Source organism: Maniola jurtina, chromosome 2, assembly GCF_905333055.1.
Source record: "Maniola jurtina chromosome 2, ilManJurt1.1, whole genome shotgun sequence".
Taxonomy (NCBI): Eukaryota; Metazoa; Arthropoda; class Insecta; order Lepidoptera; family Nymphalidae; genus Maniola; species Maniola jurtina.
This window is the reverse complement of record NC_060030.1, coordinates 11893964-11915832: the sequence shown is the minus strand read 5'-3', so window position 1 is coordinate 11915832 and position 21869 is coordinate 11893964. Positions and strand designations below refer to the sequence as shown.

The following is a 21869-nucleotide window of genomic DNA, read 5'->3' as shown; positions in this document are numbered from 1 at the left end:
ATACAAACTTTCACCTTTATAATATTAGTGTGATTGTCAAATCAAATAAGTAGGTATGATAATTAACAATGAATTTAATAAAACTAACTTTAATCTAAATTAAGATCGAGGTTCGATCGAGCGAAGCATTGTACCCAAGATGCTGGCAGCATTGCCTCTTTGGATGGCCAAGCCAATTCTTTTATTGTCCAAGGTAGCTGCCAGATTTTGGATCCCCAGTTGACTGGATAACCTTTTTTGAAATTTCCTCAAAAAGAGCTCGACCACCCGAGCTTGTTTTACATACATCATGAAACAAATAATAATGATAAACTTCCAAAAAGTCTTATTATATCTACACAAGAAAACGAAAAACTACCAAAGAAAGTCATAAGATTCGGTGGTTTTATGGCTAACAAGCCATAAAGCCACCGAATCACCATTCAGAGTATAATTCCAGAGTATAATATCAGATTTTCAAAATACTAGATTCTCAACATACCAGACTAAATAATAGTTTTTAAACTAATTATATTTTAGTTTTTGTAATAATATTTGAAACAAAATCACCAATGATATTATTTTGTGAGAAAAGAAGAATACAATCGAATTATTTCAATAACTTTATTCAGGACACAATAATAAAATTATTTTAATTCCTGTATGCGCATAAAGTAGCGTAAGTACACAAGATGTAACTAATATCAGATAAGAGTAAGCCCATTGTCTTTTAATTTGTCCTTAGTGATTAGAACGTATGTAGGATATCAAGTGTTGTTCGCAATAAAACACCGAATTACGTACAGAGGCAGATTACATAGCACGAGAGCTGATGGAAAATTTTGTGGGAGTGCTTGATGATTGAGTGCTGAATTTTTTATTTTTATTCGGCAGTCCACTACCATCGGTGGGCATGGTTAACTATAAACGTATTTAAGCAAACATGGCGGAGCTATTAACTCTGGTAGAGATCCTTATTATATTTTGCTGATAAAATACATGAATCGTAAATTCATACGGATCTGCTGGTAGGAAAAGTGTTCCATGATCACTTTATTTTTGTTCACATACAAGCTAGCCCGCTAGAATGCGATCACCTTGTGCAAAGGGATGATGGAGACTAACATGCAAGCAGGCTTACCTAGAAGGGCAATCTAAATATTATTATAGATTTAAACTCACTGGACAAGCTCATATCCCTATGGTTTCTACGCGGCAAAACTCCTAAATCAGACCTCCCGGGAGGACTTCCCGGGAATTGAACTGTGAACTTTCCACCTATATGACCACAGCGACCACCATTGCGCCAGAGATTTGATAAAGAAGAATCAAGAAAATCATCAAGCGTTTCCGCAAAAATTCCCACTAGCTCTCCAGCTAACATGTGATAAAGTTATCATCAGGCGCCAGCTCTCGTAAATCTTATGTGTAGATGAAGTAGACAATATCTAAAAGCAAATATGACCGCACTATTTAAAAACACAAAACAAAGAGCCGGATTAACGTATCACTCGGGCTAGGCTTATAGTCGAGAGCTAGTGCCAAATCTTGACGAGGAATTTATAAAAGCTAATGATAGTACTTTTTCCTTACCCAAATATGACTTACAATATTGAAAAGAGGAAAAGTGCTGTGAAATTAAACTTTTTCTCTGCTAGCACATTTTCGAATCATCTGTGAGTCCATATGCCACATATTATTTAGACAAGAATTTTCAATAAATTGCTTTTAGAGAGTATTTTTGAATCGCCCAGTAAATCTGCATTGGTTTAAAATACGCCCTTCTAGCGGGAAGAACGATCAAGAAAAGCCGCTGCCTATTTTGAAAATTTTTAATTTGATTTAGGCAGTATCCATAGTCAGCAATTTCATTAATAGTGTACATAAATAAAATAATCAGCTGGACATAGGTTTTTGTAGGAACTTTCTCAGACCGCAGTCTTGCTTAGCGTCGCTTGGATCCTGCCGCTCCCTTTGATTCGTTTGATATCATCGGTGCACCTAGTGAGGTCTGCCAATGCCAACGCCGCATTTTACGATGCGAGGTCGTCATTCCAGCACCTCGGGTCTCCAACGTCTATTGGTCCTTCGAACTTTGTACTGTGTTTTTATACTTGCTCAAAAACCTTCAGCTCTCGGTTCATTAATGGCTTTGCGGTGACATGATTTATAAGCGCAATCTGGATGTGTTGCATACATAGTACAGAGACTAAAGTAGGTACAGTTTAACTTGCCTTTGATTTGGCAACTGAACCTGACAACTCTCTTGACGATGTAATCACTGGCATTGTTCTATGTAATCTAGTGATATGGACATCGGGCAGACTTGCATAAGTGCGGGTTAAACAAACCGAGCGTTTCTAATCTGACAGGCGATTACGTGATTGACTCCTTAGTAAGCTTCTAATTTAAAAATATACTTTGAATAATTTTGGAATTAAACGCATGTATAGGCGTACCTACTGTCTTTTATTCTTTATCAAAAAAATTAGATGCGGTATGATTGACTTAGTTATTTTTTACTCACCAAAACAATGTGTAATTTAGTGGTAGCTGGTACTTAGGTGGTAAAAATGAGTGCTATAGTCAAACGGGTAAATTTTGATTTGTAAGAAAATTCCGATTTCTGTTAACATGTAGGTAAAATACGTAGGAACTCGTTATAAATGCGCAGGAATGCGTGATAGACGATTCATGTCTATAGGCGACATATTATTTTCCTATGGCCAAATAAGGTGATGACGGGAACTATGTACATTTACCTCCACAAAAAACCAAAGGCGCAGGTTCAGTGTAGTTTACTTGTGAAACGTAAAATATGAATGTAATAGACAAATCGATTCAATGTTTGCTCACAAGTGAGCAACGTTTTCTCATCGCGCTACTGTCGAAACATTTTAGTACAACCACTTAGTCCATATCGGTTTGCCGGCACTTTGTTACTGTGGGTGGATGCTAATTACGAAGACGCCCTTCCCGCTCATTGTTTTAGAGCAAGCTATGATTGAAGTTTCGGCGGCAGTGAAGGAGTGATGTGCACTAACCACCGAGCAAACAACTCCTCGCATCAGAACCGCAGCGCCGCGCATGACACATACATTAACAACCGGCCTAATATTTTCATAATCTAATGGCGATGTTCTGTGAAACAATGCTCGGTGTTTATTCAAACAATTATCTCTGTATCTGCTACTAGTTAGACTGACCTCTTTAAAACCGTCTTAAATTGTTTGTGTTTCGTTTTCTTTTATTTTTTGTACTCATTGTACCGTGTGAGATAACTTTTTAAATTTCCATTGTTGCAGGTGACGTTAGCTCAGATTTGTCGGGGACAAGATAGAACTCCGGGTCCTCACAACTTTCATGAACCGACGGAGGAAACTCGCCGCAAGTTTGAGTCCTGGTGGAGTGCCCAAGTTTCGCCGAGACCTCCTCCGCCTTTCAGCCCGCGACGCTACCCGTCACCTAGTCCAAAAAATCGTTCACCCACTCTGAATCCACTACCAGACCATTTGCATCCGGCGCTACAAACTGTACAAAGCCAATATCCTACTCAAAAAACACGCATGCGGACTAGTTTCGATCCTGAGCTAGAGCTACCAAAGTTACAACGTTGGTTTTCTGAAAATCAGCATCCAAGTAGACAGCAAATCCAACAGTACGTCCGAGAATTAAATAATTTAGAGTCAAGACGAGGGCGAAAACCCTTAGATGTGAACAATGTTGTTTATTGGTTTAAAAATGCGAGAGCAGCACAGAAGCGAGCTGAACTGCGTAATATTGGTGGTTTAGGAGCTCATCTTGGAGTCAATGGTTTCAACAGTAGAAGTCATAGTCCAACCAATGGTTCACTTTTGGCTGGCAATGACAACTATAATTCCCATGACCATCACTCAATGAAAAGTCCCATGCAGCTCTCAGGAAGTCCTGGCAGATATCCAATGTCAGTAATGTCTGAAGACAACCTGTCAAATGCTGGTTCGGATTTGGAAGACGACGGTGGAGATATTAATCCAGATGATAGACCTGAAAGTCCAGATGCACCGCTTTCTCTCATAACGACAAGGAAAAATAATAATGAACAGGAAAGAGACGAAAATGTGAAAGAATCTCCCAAGCCACCTGATATAATAAAGGTAGAATATTATTTTATATTATATTATTATAATATTTAGATTTAAGTTTATTTTATAAAAAAAAACTCTAATCTTGATGTTAATTTCAAATAAATTAAAAATAAAGGTAGAGTAATTTGATTACTTCAGAATTTCGTACTAAAAATAGCAACAAACCAAACCTTCAAGGTGATCCATCATAGCTTTTTTTAAAGTCATGTTTTTGTTACAGGTTCATGACATCAAACAAGAACCAAGAGATTTGACCAAATCTGAGCAAATGCCCTCACCACATCGATCTCCAGCAAAGAATAGTGATAGTTCACATAATAACAATAACAACAACACTGAAGAAGAGAACGGAGGTGGAGATGATCACGATATACCTTCTGATGACGAAATGGTTCAAGAGCGTCACTATAGACCATCTTCTCCACACCTTGACCGGTTACCATTTCCAATGGTACCGAATCACCCGATGTTTGGCCATGGTATTATGTACATGAGCCAGTATATGAGCGCATTTCCTGGAGTAGGGCCTGTTCCTGGAGAAGGCGCCAGTGGACTGAATTTAGCACTCGCCGGAGCCTCTGATGAACGACGCAAACGCAACCGCACGTTCATAGATCCAGTCTCTGAAGTACCAGTCTTAGAACAATGGTTTTCAATGAACACCCACCCATCGCACAATCTAATACTCAAATATACAGAAGAGTTGAACAGGATGCCATACCGGCAGAAGTTTCCGCGTCTCGAGTCAAAAAACGTGCAATTCTGGTTCAAAAATCGTCGAGCCAAATGTAAGAGGTTAAAGATGTCTTTGTATGAACCTACCTCCCCCGGTCATTACTCGCATCCTGGACATCCGCATGCCATCGAGAGGAAAATGGTTTGAATGTATTATAATAGTAAAACAGCATTCTTGTAAATAATAAAAAATTGATTAGAAATGATAATTTGTGATTAGAGATTTGTCTTCGTGAAGTCAGAATATTTAATACGAAAGACTGAATATGAATCGTTAATGGTATATAGTGCCATGTAGTGTTAAATATGGCGGCAAAGTGGCGTCGATTAGGGCTTTTAGAAAGGTATAAATAATTTCGTATAGTATAAGTTTTGAATTAAAGATATTTTGAAGCAGTATAAAATAACAATAAGTTTCTATTATAACTGTATCATTGCTTCAAATTGCTTCAAATAGACATGTCACAATATAGTAGAAGAATCTCAAAATGTACTATTTAGTACTTCTGTTTTGTACATTATTAGTATTAGTTTTATTTATTAATGTAGTTTTATCGAATTATTGTAAATTATAGCGAAATATAATAAATGGAAAACTAACCAAAGTTTCCATTTGTGTTAAATTTATGCTAAGACCTGTATAATAAAGACGTAGATTTTTAGGAATTCGATCATTGTTATAAATGTAAATCAGGTTTAAATAATAATGAGTCATTAATAAAAGATTAGAATAAAAAAACTATATTGCACATAATAATTATTATGATATTGGAATAAAAATTACTCCCTATTCTTAGAAGGCCTAAATAGTTCGGCTTGTCTATGTATCTAGATGTTGTATCAAATAAGTGATATTATTTACTATAAAGATTACGCACATTCCTTCACCTTTGCTAGTTAGGTATTAGGTACTCAATCCAAAGATTGATCATAAAAATAGGTTATTACACAAATAATAAAGTTCGATAACTGATTTCCGTTAGCAATGTATCGCAAGTAATTGAAAATTAGGTTGAACAACAAAAAAAAATTGCATCATGATTGTCAATTTGTATTTTTTTTTTGCCAAATATACGCAAAACATACAAACTGTGTATCGGCGTATGAGGTCAAAATACTTGTGCTATATTGCTTAGTGGAACCAGAATATTATTTTTTGTATATAAAGTACGCTGTTACAGTATTTACGCATTTATACATATGGAGGCTGTTTTTTTCATACGGTTTCTTATACTCGTATTGTTTTATAGTTTTTAGACACATCACTAGTGGTAACCGCTATCAAATTGTTTTGTTATAACAAATGTTATGCTTGTTTTGTGAAGCTGTGATGATATTTCCAAATACTGTAAATATTTTATTAATGTTAAATAAGGTTTTTATTAAAACTACGTCACTAGGCTCACAAGTGGTTTAAGCATTTACTGCTTGGATATTGAAAATAACAGGGAATATGCATGTGCTTTAAATTGGGTTCGAATATTTTTTCGTAAATATATCGACAGAAAATTATATTATTTTGTAAACATTCAAATTTTTTATTTAAATACTAATTTATAATTCGATAAATAAGTCCAAATTTTAACAATGTATCCGAATCTGTTTTGAAGCAGTTTTAAATAATTGTTTTTTACAAATTTTCATGAGTATTTTCATGAGTGACTTATTTTTTATTTCGTCATAGGACGATGTAGATATAATGAAAGAAAATACACAATACATGCATATACCCTATTGGCTAAATGTTTTATTCCATTCAATTAATAAACGAAAATTTAATGAATATAGTACGATATTGAATATATGACTTTTATTTAAAAACAAACCTTTGATTGTAAAATACCTATAGCTGAAATGTTCCATCGAAAATCGAAATGAATCAAATTACGATACAATCTACTGAATATTATATTTCTCCTTAAACAACAATAGTGAAACAAATTTAAAATTGACGTAGTGTTTTTCAGAAACTTTGAAATAAAAAAACATAGGTACATAATTACTTATAGTTCGCGACAGGTTGACATGGCAATCGGGCTGGGGACGCCCCGCACATCCGCAGGTCACCCGGTGCGGGTTAGCGCGAGGGCTGTGCGGGTGTGCGGGGCGTCCTCACCCCGATTGCCATGTAAACCTGTCGCGAACTATACCTATGGGGGGGGGGGGGGGCGCTAGAAACTATACCATTGTAGTACATCCATACCTAATTGAATTTATAGGTTCAACTAATCCTTATTCCATAACTTAAAGCAAATAAATGATCCCATTTTGGGCGCCAAAAGCCTGAAGGGCACCACAAAGTTTGTTTTTTAATTGAACTCAAGGAAATTTTATAGACACGTACACCATAAATCTGTGTTTTTGGTATGTCAAAGTTGCACGAACAGCTGGCTCGAAAATTTTACAAGTATTTCCGAGCCCGTGTATTTTTGAAATATGTCGTAGGTTTCAAACCATTTATATACAGGCGAATCTGGTAGGTAGTTAGTAGCATTTGAGTTTCTGTTTATACGTTCCTAGGTTTGAAGCCTGTAGATATATTATAATAGTGGTTTTACACAACAAGACAAGAAACTCAATCCGAAACTTAAACCGAAATTCCGCTACGATAAAGGCGGTCATTCACTGGCGAAGTGGCGACAAAGACGTCTGCAGATATCGGCTGCGATTACGAAGAGTTGCAGTTTGACAGGTGATTTGGGTTCCCGTCGCCCCTTCCGACATCACTGCTGTGCTGGGCTGTTTAAGATAGGTATTGACACATGTTAGTGTTTGTTTGACGATTGTCATGATATTATTAATAGAAATACCTAGTCTAAATAATATCATAAAGGTAACTAAGAACTGATACAAGTTAGTCCTTGTCTGCGAGCTCACCTGGTTGTAAGTGATGACGCAGTCTAAACGAAACGGGCTAACTTGGAAAGGGTATGACAGTTTTAGTGAACTCATACCTACCACACCTACCAAAACGGTAATTAATTGTAATATTGTTGGTTTTTGCTTGAATGGCAAAACCCAACAAAACAAAACCCGGCAAAATCTATTAAAATTGTGAATTGACTAAAAGTAGTTTTTGCACATTTGCTAAATAAAACGTGGCAGGCACTAAGACTAACTAACTACGACTAATCGAGTTATTGCTATTAGGTCTTGCAAGGATATAGATGCTCAAAATTAATCAATTTGAATTTTGCAAAGCATATCTGAGGTCTATCTGTGGTGTACGATGGGCAGCTGTCAGCTTTTTATTTAAAAGTCACGGCATACTTCCTATGCCTAATCTCTATACTTACTAGAAATATGGTTATTACTCAAAAAATCCAGGATTATTCTTGACTGGTGATGTAAATCCAATCTTGAAACGTAGAAGTAGAACCAGACCATACCAGAAACAATTCCTAATTACTCTTACCGGAAATCAAACGCGGGAGCTCTCACGTATAGACTACAATGCTCACCGATGTGCTAGGTAGGTCGTCAGAAGGCAAGTACATTGTTTTCAGGTTAATATCATGGAGGCATTAAGTTTTAATCTAAACAAACTGCGGCGGCGGACGGAGCCGCGCATTTATGTTAGTTAGCCGCGGATTATGATGTCCGTAATGAAGCAATTTATTATACGCTAAGTAACGTGGCCTATCGTCTTCACTGTGCAGTGTAGGTACTAACAATTACCTCTAAGAAAATAGGGATATTAAACGACTATTACTTTTTACCCGACTACGGCAAAGCCAAAAGGAAGGGTTTTGATTTTAGCAATCTATGTATGTACGTAGGTTTACATTTATGTGTGCACCGCCGTAGCGCCTAAACTACTGAGCCGATTTTGATGAATGAGGTGTCAATCGATTCGTCTGTATAATCCGGGTGACATAGGCTACATTTTATACGAAAAAAATCGACCTGATAGATGTTACATCCAAAAATGTGGGGGTATCCAAAAAGATTTTATTTTTGTTATTGTATCGAGTGGGATATCAAATGATTGGGAAAAAAAATCTGAGTTCATAAATATAAATATACTGCAATGTTAAAATACGCCGAGCGACAGAAAACCAATTTTACTATTTCTATCACTATCTATCGGCAGTTCGCGGGTAGTAGTCGGGTTTTAGTGCTGTTTAACTTTATCTTGTTAAAAACTAGGCATGCGCTTGACTTCAATAGGTGATGACGCAGCCTAAGGTGGAGCGTGATGGAGAACTCTTCACTCTTCTTTTGAAGGTCCCAATGATCAAATTGGCGGGGAAAACGGGTGCCGGAAAGGCCTTCCATATTCTAGCAGTGTGTATTAGAAACGAAGAAGCGAATCGCTGGGTGTGATTCGCTACAATTCAGATTTAATAAGTAAAAACCGCTTCTCTATATTCCTACCCATCTATTAAAATAGAAGGTATTAACTTCCAAACTTAATAAGCTCTCCAAAAAGCTTTGTACTCTTATATTAGTTTAAAAAAGAGGTAGACAATTTAACAAACCTATTAAGCAAAGTGTCATCCAACCAGTGGGCGAGGTTTAAGTGGCCTGCAAAATAAAACTCATAAGCCCTGCTTGGACGATTTACTCGGGCTGGCTTAATACACTGTCATATCTCTTAAGACCACAGTCTCAAATGCTGTGATACTTGGGCAAAAATATCACGGAAATAAAATTGAACTTTAGTATTTTTACAAGAATTAAATACCTACAGAATTAAAAATAGAGATGACAGAAACATTAGATAACTTGTCTAACATAACTCAAGCAAACAGACGGTTCCTAAGTAAGTATATGTCGTATAATCTCATATGTAATTATTTTAACCACTAGGTAGATACGGTTTAGCCGCGACTGCGATTTCGACATTTTATACAAAGATGGCTTACTTCTTTGAGACTACTTCCTTGAGACGGGTATAGGCTAATTTTATCTCGGAAAATCAGAAAGTTTCTTGGGATTTTTAAAACCTAAGTATCTATTTAGTAGTGGTAGGTACCTAGCTTGCATCACTGAAAAAATATACTTAGGCTACTTTTTCTTTTTAATCCCGGATAGTCAAACAGTTCCATTCCACGAGGATGAAGTTACGAGCATCATTTTTGAAACATTTTGTTCCTGAACTTAGGTTTATTCTTCAATGCATATTTTTTACGTTCTAGTTAAGACTAATGTTTTGAGAGGAAACTGCGATGTCTGCTAATATCACACTAAAGTCTGGTCTGAATAGTTCTAGTTAGACTGTAAACTCAGCGCAGTTACCTAATCTTGCAACAAGAGATAATAGGTATAAGGTAGATCTCACGATAAAATTGTACAAGAAATCTCAATTTACGCTCCCCATAAACTAATGTTGCTTTGATAGTGATCAGGGCTTTAGTAATTATGAGCAATTTCATACAACGGATATCCAAGAATTGGCTCTTACAATAAAACTCCTAAGCTCATCTCAGACGAAAGATTTATCCGGACAACTTAATACACAGCAATATCATAAGGCCACAGTCTCAATACAAATTCAGTGCTATTCTAAGCAGATTCAGTAAGTTATGGACTGTGCTTGTAAAAATTGGGGTTTTGATTCATTCAAAGTACCTTATTAACAAGTAAACAACTAAAGAAACTAACTAACTAATCACCAATTAGTTCACTAGAACTACAGTAATCCTCCAAACTATAACTACTATCCTCACTACTATTATAAATGCAAAAGTCTGTCTGTCTATCTGACCGCTACGTTTTCACGCCATTTGAAACCGATTTTGACAAAATTTGGTAAGTACAGAGAAAGCTTGGGTCTTAGGTTACTTTTTATCTAGGAAAATCAAAGAATTCCTATGGAATTTTTCAAAAACCCAAATTAACGTAGATGGAGGTCAGGGGTACCATCCAGTTTTATATAACTTACTTATTCCTTGTCTTCAAATTCTAATGCAGTTTTCGTTATTAGAATATATGTTTCCGTTAAATGAGAACCTGCAAGTTAGGTATACTAATTACATTAAATTTTTTAAATCTTGCTTGTTTCGGTAATTATAAATAACTAATAAAAAATCACGTGTAAAAGACACTCATCAACTTCAAAAAAAACAGTTTTTATCGCTTCAGCACTGTAGTACGACAGGGGGTTAACTGCAAGCTATCTGTCGAGCTTGGAGGGCCAAACCTTAGTTATGATATAACAAGGAAGCGGCTAAGCTGAGTCTTACAGCCAACTTTATTAATTGACATGGCATTTTTACCCTCGGCCTAAACCATAACCAACGAGGGATGTTTACGCCGTTCACGTTATATTTTTAAAGAAGCTTGGTGATTTTGGTATAACTTTTCTACAATATCTCCTTATGGTTCTTTTTGATCCCATGCAACTGGAACGTGTAGGTACGCGAGTCATCAAAATCATCATCACCACCAGCTCACTAAACTTAGGGTCTAAAATTCAAAAAAAAAAAAAACAAAATTCAAAATATTTTTATTAAATTAGACTTTTACAAGTTCTTTTGAATCGTCAAAATCATCTACCACTGGTTCGGAATGCCTTTCCTACCGAGAATAACCAGCAAGAAACTCGGCGGTTGCTCTTTTCAAAGATTTGATATACAATATTATGCCATGTATAAAAGCAATTGAAATCCCGCGCATTGCTGGAGCGAATTGTAGGTCAAATCCACGCTCTCCTCTCAGAATGGCCATAATCTACTAAGCTGGCCGAGTGCGGATCGGCTGACCTTAGTTTTTTTATGTAGAACTCTCAGACATGCAGATTTCCCCACGATGTTTTCCTTCACCGTTATAGCAAATGATACTTAATTGCTAAAAATGCATATAAACTCCGAAAAGTTAGAGGTGCCCAGGCCTGGGATCGAATCTCGGACACTCCGACAAGGAGGCCGACGTCTAGCAGTAGTCTATAAGATCACCGCTTGACCGTTGTGTATTTACGTGGTATTTACCTACCCCTGAATTTTTATTACTATTTTCGCCAACGCAATTATTGCGTTAGTTACTACGTTAATTCATTTTAAATGCTTTTTCTTTACTTACTTTTGTCTTCATTTTTTGACTTATAGTTCAATCCTCATGAGTAAATTCTATGGTTTAATCATGCACACTTGCACACTGTTAACATAAACGTACCTATATAGTCTACTCGTAATATTAAATAGAATGATTCCCTTAACGTAACGCCAAGGTACTCTCTGTAATAAGCGGCAATCCAGCCAGCCATAACTCAGGCCTTATCCTTACATTGACTTAAGAAGATGAACCTCTCATTTTCCGACCCTCTAATAACTGCGCGTGCCTATTTGAAATATTGTATCTAATAGCTATAGGCACTACACACAAAATATTTTTGATTTACCGTATTATAAGTAGGTTATATATTATAAGTGGGTGATTTCAACGTATATCCACGTATTAGAGGAAAAGATAAAACCAGTCATTGAAATCCATTGTCTAGTAAACATATAAAATTCTATTTTATACAACTTTTTGCTAACAAGATGCAGATTTCCTTAGGCGTCAGAAAGGCTGAAACAGTGATAAGCGATATAAAATACACTAAGAGCCCGTGAGCCGTGAGTGAGGACTAGACCTTCGTTATTTTGTAAAAGCTGAAAGTTTCTTTTCGAATTGTCCCCAACACAAATAGGAACGATCAACGAAGTATGAAGTTAATTAACTTCATACTTCAAAGCCACGATGATCCATCCAAACTTTGGATGGATCATTGGGCAGATAATGCAGGAATCATCTAAATGTATTTTACAATTGGGAGATAACAGTTAAAAAAGGTGTATACCTACATTTTTTTTCTCAAAGTATAAAGTCTAATATTTTTATATTTTCTCCGGATTAGTATTTGAAATTATGTCCTGAAGTCAGGTCTGGCCCTCATAGGCTCTCTCTCTATAACTTCAAAAATAGCTTTAGAATTTTCCCGAAAAACCAAATCTAATAAATGTACCTCAAAGAACGTCCCAAGTCCGTACGGTGTTTGTCGCCATTCGCTCAGTGCTCGGTGTAATCTCAAATCTCCCGCCGCCAATTTATTTTCATTAGCGATCATCCTCCGTTAATTTTATTCCCTACTTACCCCTAGAATCGGAAGATTTTGTGCAAAGTTAGCATGGATAGGGCTTTCTTTCATAATGGTATCATTTTATTCGTCGAATGTATTTTAACAATAGTATATAAATATCGATTATTTAAATCTATTATTTAGATCAGTAGGGGGGTTACATATGTATTATTTTTTCTACTCTCTTATTTCCCACTAAGTATCGAGGGAAATTTCAAAATCCGTTCTTATTTATTGTCTTCATTATAAAAGGTACGTCTGTGAAAAATTTTGACTGGGCGTTGATGAATTAGTCAGTGAGTGAGTCAGAACTTTTCTTTTTACTGTAGATATGAGATAAAAATTAGTAAGTTAGTTTTATGAAAATGTTCAAATATCCATCTAAGGTAAAAATTATACGGAAGTGATAAGTGACAGAGATGTGGCGGTGATTTTTAACTCCCGCCTAAAAAGAGGGGTGTTATAAGTTTGACGTGTGTAGCTGTGTATCTGTCTGTGGCATCGTAGCTCCCAAGCGAACGAACCAATTTTAATTTAGTTTTTTTTTTGTTTGAAAGGTGGCATGATCGAGAGTGTTCTTAGCTATAATCGAAGATAATCGGTTCAGCCGTTTGAAAGTTATCAGCTCTTTTCTAGTTTTCTTATAGAGGTTTTTGTGTCGGGGGTTTTTTAAATTTTGAGTTATCAATATGAAAAGTAATCAATATAAATACTTTTGGCTTATTTCGACTGCGATTTATTTGTAACGTAACAAGCTGAAAAGCCATCTCCATCTCTATTTACCTCCTGTTCAAGCCACAGTATCTGCGAGTTGCTTAATTCATTTCCACGGGATAATATTATTTTTTTACTCCCCCGGTTTTGGTGAGGTTCAACCACGGCTTATTTTTTATTCATTGAGCCAATCGGGGCGGGATATTCAATTATCTCTCTCTCATTTATTTTTAAGAGTGATCCAAATGAAATTCGATGCGTCATTTTTTTTCCTTATGAATATTTTAACTTCCTTCTGTTTTAGATAGGATTAAATGTTTATTAAAAATACATATAATATGTATATTGTAGATATATAACTTTAATATGATTTATGATGGAACAAATTAGTTCCACTAATCCCCATTGACACTCTCTAATGAACTATTTTTCTACAAATCCCCAATCCAATGCCTTAAAAATAAAATACTAACAACCTATGTAATGTGATAATTACGAAGTCTTTATTACTATTTTTTTTACTAATTTATTTACTAATTGATTATTATTTAACAACCAAACAAATTAAAGTAATGACTAAGGGTAAGGGTATACACAAATAACTCGTGTAATCTACAGATTAGACAAACAAACATATTTGAATTTTAAAAAGTGAAGCAAATTCGTACCATACGTGGCACATGCGTAGCGGCACTAACTACATGAATAGGTAGGTTCTCATGTGGTGGTTTAACTGTTTTCGCACCTTTGGGAAAATATACCCACCAACATGCTTCAAAACATGGCTGCCAGCTACCAGTCTATTATAGGAGTCCTTGGTTCTAGGTCCTAAGACCTATTAGATTTGTTTACTAGATAGTTAACTAAGTACTTTACTGTATAGTTAACTAAGAACCTAATATACCTATAACTGTACAGTATCCAGACATAATGTAAAGGGACACTAATATTATTCTAAAGGGATAGCACATGCATTTTGCTCGCATCTAAATCTGTGTTCGAATTAATTTGTCGCGACGAAATTAACGCATGAGTAAAGGCCCCGCCCTGACATCTAGCTAAATCGCACTTATGCATCATCTGGAATGATATAGAGATGTACATACCATTTTTTTTTTTTGAGTTTTGGGATACGGAGTATGACTAGCAAAACCCATAAGTATAAAAATAATAAAAAAATAGGATTGCCCTTTCTACCGAGAAGTGCCAGCAAGAAAACCGGTGGTAGCTAGCTCTTTTTGAAAATTCATTTAGAATATTATGCCGCGTATAAAAGAAATGGCAGTCCCACGCAATGCTGGTGGCGCATAATTTCGTCCGTCCGTCCGTCCGTTTGTCCGTCTGTGAATGTGTGTCAAAGCCCTTTTATGTATAATATTCCATTTAAATCGTACGGCTACTAGTCCAGGGTATGATTGTTTTCGGGGCTTACATGGATGAGTGAGAGCGGATCACTACCACGTACTGCCACGTATAATACTATAAACTAGACCTAGTTATATGAAGTTGCATTGAAAATATCCACATTTATCTATGAAAAACCTAACATAATCATTCATCATCTAGAAATATCAAAATAATTAGATCATTTACAGCTCCATGTAGATACACTTAATTTTCCCCGCGTGTATCGCGGCCTCAGGTGAAAAGATCCCACGCTCACCGTCTGCGCCTGGCTTAACTGTTTACCTACTGTTCCTACCCCACTTGATACGTATAGCATTGTCTCTCAGATGTATCAGGATCATAGAATTCAGAATATCGATAGAAGTGGTAAAGGAACGTGAGTGTCGTCGCCGCGCAGAAACATTGCGCGTAAAACAAGGATTAATTTAGCATTGCGTTACATATCAATTTACATGACTTTGCAAGGGACAGATAAATGTTCTCCAGACTTCGAAACGAAAATCTATTGGTATATTGACTGACTGACTGAAAGATCTTTGAACGCACAGCTCAAACCACTGAACGAATTGGACTGAAAGGCATAGCTACAGATAGCTATTATGACGTACATCCGCGAAGAAAGGATTTTTGAAAATTCAACCCCTAGTGATCATTTTGTGTAATTTAAAATTATTCTTGTATGCGCGTATTGCTATAAATCAGCTAGCTTGTATTCTTCTACTTATCTAATAGTGTAATAATAAAACACTGGTATTTTACATTTTATTTTATATTAATCCTTGTACTTACTATTTTTTCAGGTCAGTATTAGTAAAAGCTGCATGACAGAGCCAAAACAAATCAAACCAAGATTCAAGAGCCACAATGAATTGTTATTGCGTTTTAATGATTCCCAAGACAAAAAACAAGTTAATTCTTAACGAGGAACTCATCAAAACGGTTTAATTACATCCCCTAGGACAGCTAAGCGTGGGGGACTAATCAACTGTTTAAGGACGAACTCTGATAATAAAGACATCCCTATTTGGAACGACCACCTCAGGAAATTAGCTCTTTAAATATCAGTCAAAGGCGAGTCGGACTCTCAAACGAAGGGTTCCGCACCATCGTACAAGAAATAACACTTTTTTTTCATGGCATCCATTTTGAAAATTATTATTAGTTGTTATAGCGCCAATATAGATTATGGAAAACTCTCAGGCATGCAGGTTTCCTCAATGCTTTTTTCAGCGTTAAAGCAAGTGATATTTGACCGCTTAAAACGCACTAACTCCGAAAAGTTAGAGACCCAGGATCGAACCCCAGGCCCCATGATTGGAAGGTCCACGTCTTTATCACTAGGCTTGTCACCGGTTTTTTTTTTTGGTTTTTCTCCAAACATGAACATTGAACATTCTTAGAACATGAACTTGTAATTGATATTAGCTTCGTTACGCGTGAAGGATGGTCCCAAAATAATTGTTAATTTCCTCCATGTATCTCTAAAACCATCCCCTAACATTTGACAGAGGTGTCAACTGTAACGCGATCATCGTTTCTAATTCGACCGCGCCGCGTTGAACAATTAAAAGATAATTTTTTGATGTTTCTCCAAATTGAATTGTTTGTTTGGAAAAATCTACCTATTCTACGGTTTATGGGGGGACAGCTTTTTGTTCTTCTTTTTCGATTCAGTGGATTGAAATCGTGCTTTGTTTTTCAACTTATATCAACTTAAAATAAATATTGAAAATGTAAAAGTAGGTAAGTACTTTGATTCACTACCCATATTATAAATGCAGATTTGCATTTTCTTGTTTTGTTGGTTTATTCTTCAATCACGCCACAACGGAGCAACGGATCGTCATTTTTTTTGGACGGAGAGTGACATAGGCTACTTTTTATCCTGGAAAATCAAAGAGTTCTTAGAGGATTTTAAAAAACCTTAATCCACACGGACGAAGTCGCGGGCATCACCTTGTAAGTAGGTAATTTGTGTCGGTAATTTTTTTTAAATGTTACTCTGGAACTACAAGAATGGTTTCAGATTAGCGTATTAGGTATAAGCTCCTTTTTGTAGAAACGTTTACGAGCGCTTTTTTCACACGTGCATCATATTTTGGTACGAGCGTAGACACGCTTGTATTATACCTATACGTGCGAGCCTCGAAAGACGCCAATCCTAATTGCTACTGAAGGACTCACTGATTCAACGAGCGAACACGCTGAATGAGCGCTTGCAAGCCGTAAGCACGTTCGCTTTATTAAGCGCGCTTGTAAGCTCGTATGCGAATACAAGCATAAAACGAGCATAAAAAACGATAGTGTGTAATTACCCTTGAAGTTTCGAAAGTAAATTAACTCCAAAGAACCAAAATCAGCTTGGGTTGTAAAAACTACAGCCATGAGCCATGACTAGAGATTGCAATCCAGCGGCATTTTCAATCCAGCTGGATTTTTGCTGGATCGAAGCAAATCCAGCTGGATCCAGCTGGATTGATGGATTGCGGATCCAGCATTGCAACCCCTAACCATGATACTTTTTGGGTCACAGAGCAATCGAAGTGTGTTTTTATTTATATTTAAAATACTGCTTCTTACCGATTAGACCTGAATACTTTTATGCAACATTTTTATAATCTTGTATAGAGAGTACATACATTGAGATTAGTCGAAAAAGAATCAGTAGAATTGAGAGGTGAAATATCTTCCTGCACATCATTAAATTGAAGATAAAAGTGCACCGGAAAGCGATGCCATCACATCAAGCGAGCTCAGCGGAAATGTGCAGTCGTAGCTAAGGCGGTTTATATGCAGATAACGTAAAAATATTCGGGATTCTTATACTTCTGATGAGATGAAACAGAGCTCGAATGGATAAAAAACTTAACAGAATAATGTACAAAAAATGAATATCAGTAAATGTGATGCATAGCAAGTATCTATGAATATATGTATAGGTACTGTTTTATAGGTACAGAATAAAGTAAGGGGTATATTACTATGTTTATTGTCTTTGTATTTTTTATTATTAAAGGGATAGAAGTTGCTACACTAGGTACCTTACAAATAAATAATAGACATTGACCTCTAGCTGCACCTTCTACAATTATAAAATTCTATAACCAATTTATGAAAGATCGTTTCCTTGATATACTTAGTGATCTGGAAATGTAGGATTTCAAATGTTTAGGTACATACTTATTGAAAGGCCTGCTTGAATACACATACCTACTTAAACCTGGATGTTTAAATTAAAAATTCTAAAATATAACATGAAGAATAGTAATGATATAAATTTCAATTTTAAATGGAATAAGTTATGTTGTCTGTCTGAAATAAATGTCGTCTCAGAGTGAGTTGTAAAGTGGTTCTAACATAGAAAATTCAATAAAAAGCTAAAAGCCAATCTTATCTTCGCGAGAGGAAATTAAGAAACAGGCGGGCATCTGACACGGCCCGCTCTTTACAGATCTGTCTCTAGTGATGCGACACTTATCTATAAAATAGTATGAAATTATATCGATAAATTATGCCACTGTATAGGCACCAGCTCTTGATAATAGAAGTCATGTTAGCTATATCTGCAATGAAAAGGCATTTAAACATACCTAATGGCTAACAACTTTCATACCCATTTTACCTCATACTTTTCTGTTATTTTTTGTCTCTAAGGTGCAAAAAAATTAGCTTGAATTCAGAGTCTGGGCTGTTTAAGTATTTCAGGTATGAGCGTGAATAATTAGCGACAATCTGTCTTTTAGAACAACAGACAATTAGAATGTGCCCGCCACTTTCATCGCGTGGACTTATTAAAAATCTCATGGGAACTGTTTAACTTTTTGGAATAAGAAGTATCCATCTAAGGGATTCAAGCTTTTGTCAAAATCGGTTAAACTGATGGGTTATAAAAACGTAACAGCCTTCCACGTATAATTTTATATAGATTAGTATACATTACCACACCACCAGTGCAATCCTTAGCATGGCACTCATCTCGAAAGCCAAATTACCACTATCGATAAACCTGTCCGTAACAACCCTAAACATTTTTAAAGATACAAGTGCTGAATGCGACAGCCACGACATCGGGTTTCGTTGAATCACTGAAATAATTCCATGACGGCGGGGAGACGGCGGAAACGCAGCCTTATCTCTCAGAATACCCGCTTGTTACGTTTTTTAAACAACTCACTTCTTTATTTGTATTCACACCCCCTCCCTAAGAACACCCACCCCCTTCCGCAAGTTACCACATGAATAGGCGTACTTAATGGGACTTTCAGTTCCTAAGTCATCATCTTTTTAACAATACCTACCAAGTGAAGATAAGTAAGGAGGTCGGTTTGGATAATAAACGCTGAAAATATATGTCTTTGGGAGCAGAATGAAAATCTTGGCAGTTGTGAGATTTTTGTCTTGGTACTCGCTACTTCTGTATTGTTTACTGTTGTAAGGACTTAGGTACTCATTATCAACAGCAGCATCGTTTACAAACTGTACGATAAGATCAAAACGTCAAACTGTCAAACCTTTTTCGTAAGAACTCGTAACCACAGACGTGGTGGTGGTTGCGACTTTATAAGCCCGGGTAGGTAAAGCGATTTCATCCGCATGGATTTAGGTTTTAAAAATTCTGTGAGAAGTTTTCCATTTCCTGAAATAAAAGGCCTGTTTCCGTCTCCGTGATGCAAGCTATCTCTATACCAAAGTTTGTCTAAAATCGGTTAAACTGTTGAGACGTGAAACCTACCTACTGAACGACTGATTGAACAGATAAACCAAATAAACAGACAGACTTATAGGTAGATATATGAATGAAAACAACGACTGACGAAGATAACAACCCTACTTACCTATGCATGCATAAATCTATTCTGATCAATTTCCTTTGTTGACAAATTCTACTGCTGTCCTGGTTGTTAGGCTACAGAGGAGACTGGTTTCTGCCTTCGACAGAAGATAATACTTACGTAAGCAAAAATCTCCAAGATAAAATAGCAATAACTCAGTTCAAAGAGATAGTATATGCGTCTTCTGGGTACAGTTTATCCGTTATCAGGGCACAATGCATCGCGGCAACAATATCATTACGGGGGCTATTCAACATTTTTATTATTGCGTTACTATTGTCTTATGGCGCGACGGTGCCAGATAACGCTGGGGACACATTGCTGTTATGAAAGACGAACAAAATATTTTTAGTAAGACGGTTTCCCTTCTCTTATTGTACAAGTAGATATCATTGATTTGTTTTCGGTAGTTCACGTGAAAAGTATCTACCATTATTTAAATACCTACTCGTACCTATCAATAGTAGACAAATGCTCTACAGATGTGATTGTTGACCCATATTCCCAATAATAATATTTTAAAAAAGAAAAGTAAACTATAACGATGATGTGTTGAACTATAATATTTTTAAGTTGTCTGGTACTGGACACTGGTACCTAGTAATATATCATCCCTGCAAATGATTTGAATGTATCCTTACTTTAATGGATATATTCAGAGTGGTCATATCAAACAGTATTATGAAGTGACTAATATTATGAAGGCGAAAGTGAGTGTATGTTTGGTATTCCTTCACACAAAAACTACTGGACAGATTTGGCTGAAATTTAGAACGGGGATAGATAATATCCTGGATTAGCACATAGGCTACTTTTTATCGCGGACGTGGACGGAAATCCACGCGGACGAAGTCGCTGGCATCAGCTAGTAATGAATAATAATAAATATGAAGTACATTACAAAATTAAAGCCTATCAAGCGAGGCATCTGTGCAAGGTTTTACCTTGTTCAGTAAGCATTGGTTTTAGTAAGCATGCTGCAGTGCTGCCAGCCAACCGACAACCATTCGACCAAGACGAGTCCATAATCTGCTGTGGTAATCAATGCTGGCACACTAACCAATCCTTGACGAGCACGCTTAGTGCTCGTCAAGGATTGGTTAGACTCGAATATTTTTGCTCATTTTCCTAGCAATCTGTGTGTCAGGCTCGTAACTCGCAACCGCGATACGTTGCAGATTTATACCGGTAATGTTTGTTGTTTCACCTTCGGAATAATGCCGCAGAGATTTATGAATAAGCCCCGCTCGGGATGATTGCCGGTGATAAAGTAGGGAATGACAAATTTCTCCAGCTACTTAATTTTCGTAGGCCTGATAATCTGTGGGCCGAGGTTGTTGGCCATTGTTTTATGTGTTCAAAATTTTAAAGATGTCTTTTTACACTTATCTTGATTGTTAATTGTAATGTCTAAAATGTGGATTAACGATATTTTTAACGTCTAATGTTTTTACTAACTTACACTATTTTTTAGCCCAGGTTGTCCCCGACTTCTTTATAATGATTCTTGACGACATTATAATTTTAATAGTTATTCTGACTTTCATGAATGACTAGATCAGATGTATCCTAAAAAGATAATCTTTACAACATTGGTTTGCAATAAACATACCTACAGGATTCTAGTTCAGCATGAGATCCTTACTTTTGTTCTCTTGAGTCAAACTCATGAGTGCCGCATGGAAAGATGGAAATGAAACAGAAAAGCCTTCTACAACCTTTCCAAAACGCAAGATAAGAAACAATAACCATTGAACGATTAATCATTATAAAACCGAACCTTCTCCAAAATGAAAATCCATTCCACGGGAGACGTGAAAGTTTATTATCGGTTTTCGCTAACCGTATCCCGAAGTTATTTTGCATGTGCGATAGCGTGTGTTGCAGTTTTGAAAGAAAGTCATGAATTATGGCGCACTGCCTACGTATCTGTTGCAAAGAGTTTGGGAGACTGGAAGTGGTATGGGAAATTAATCGACCTGACTTGAACGAATCCATACTAATATTATAGAT

General features: G+C 36.4%; 1 protein-coding gene across 3 annotated transcripts in view; it reads left to right on the top strand.

Annotated features, from left to right (window-relative positions):
- Positions 1 to 21444, top strand: part of LOC123871216 (homeobox protein dve-1) — a 143719-nt gene extending 122275 nt beyond the window's left edge. For 2 of the 3 annotated variants that reach the window (XM_045914885.1, XM_045914872.1), the window contains exons 5-6: positions 3285 to 4115; positions 4327 to 6633. In XM_045914885.1, the coding sequence (XP_045770841.1) occupies positions 3285 to 4115; positions 4327 to 4989 (1494 nt within the window). In that variant the 3' untranslated portion in view covers positions 4990 to 6633. Of the gene's footprint in view, positions 1 to 3284; positions 4116 to 4326; positions 6634 to 21433 lie in introns of those variants that run through there. The other variant, XR_006797237.1, reaches the window with a different exon arrangement.
- Positions 21445 to 21869: the final 425 nt, after the last annotated feature.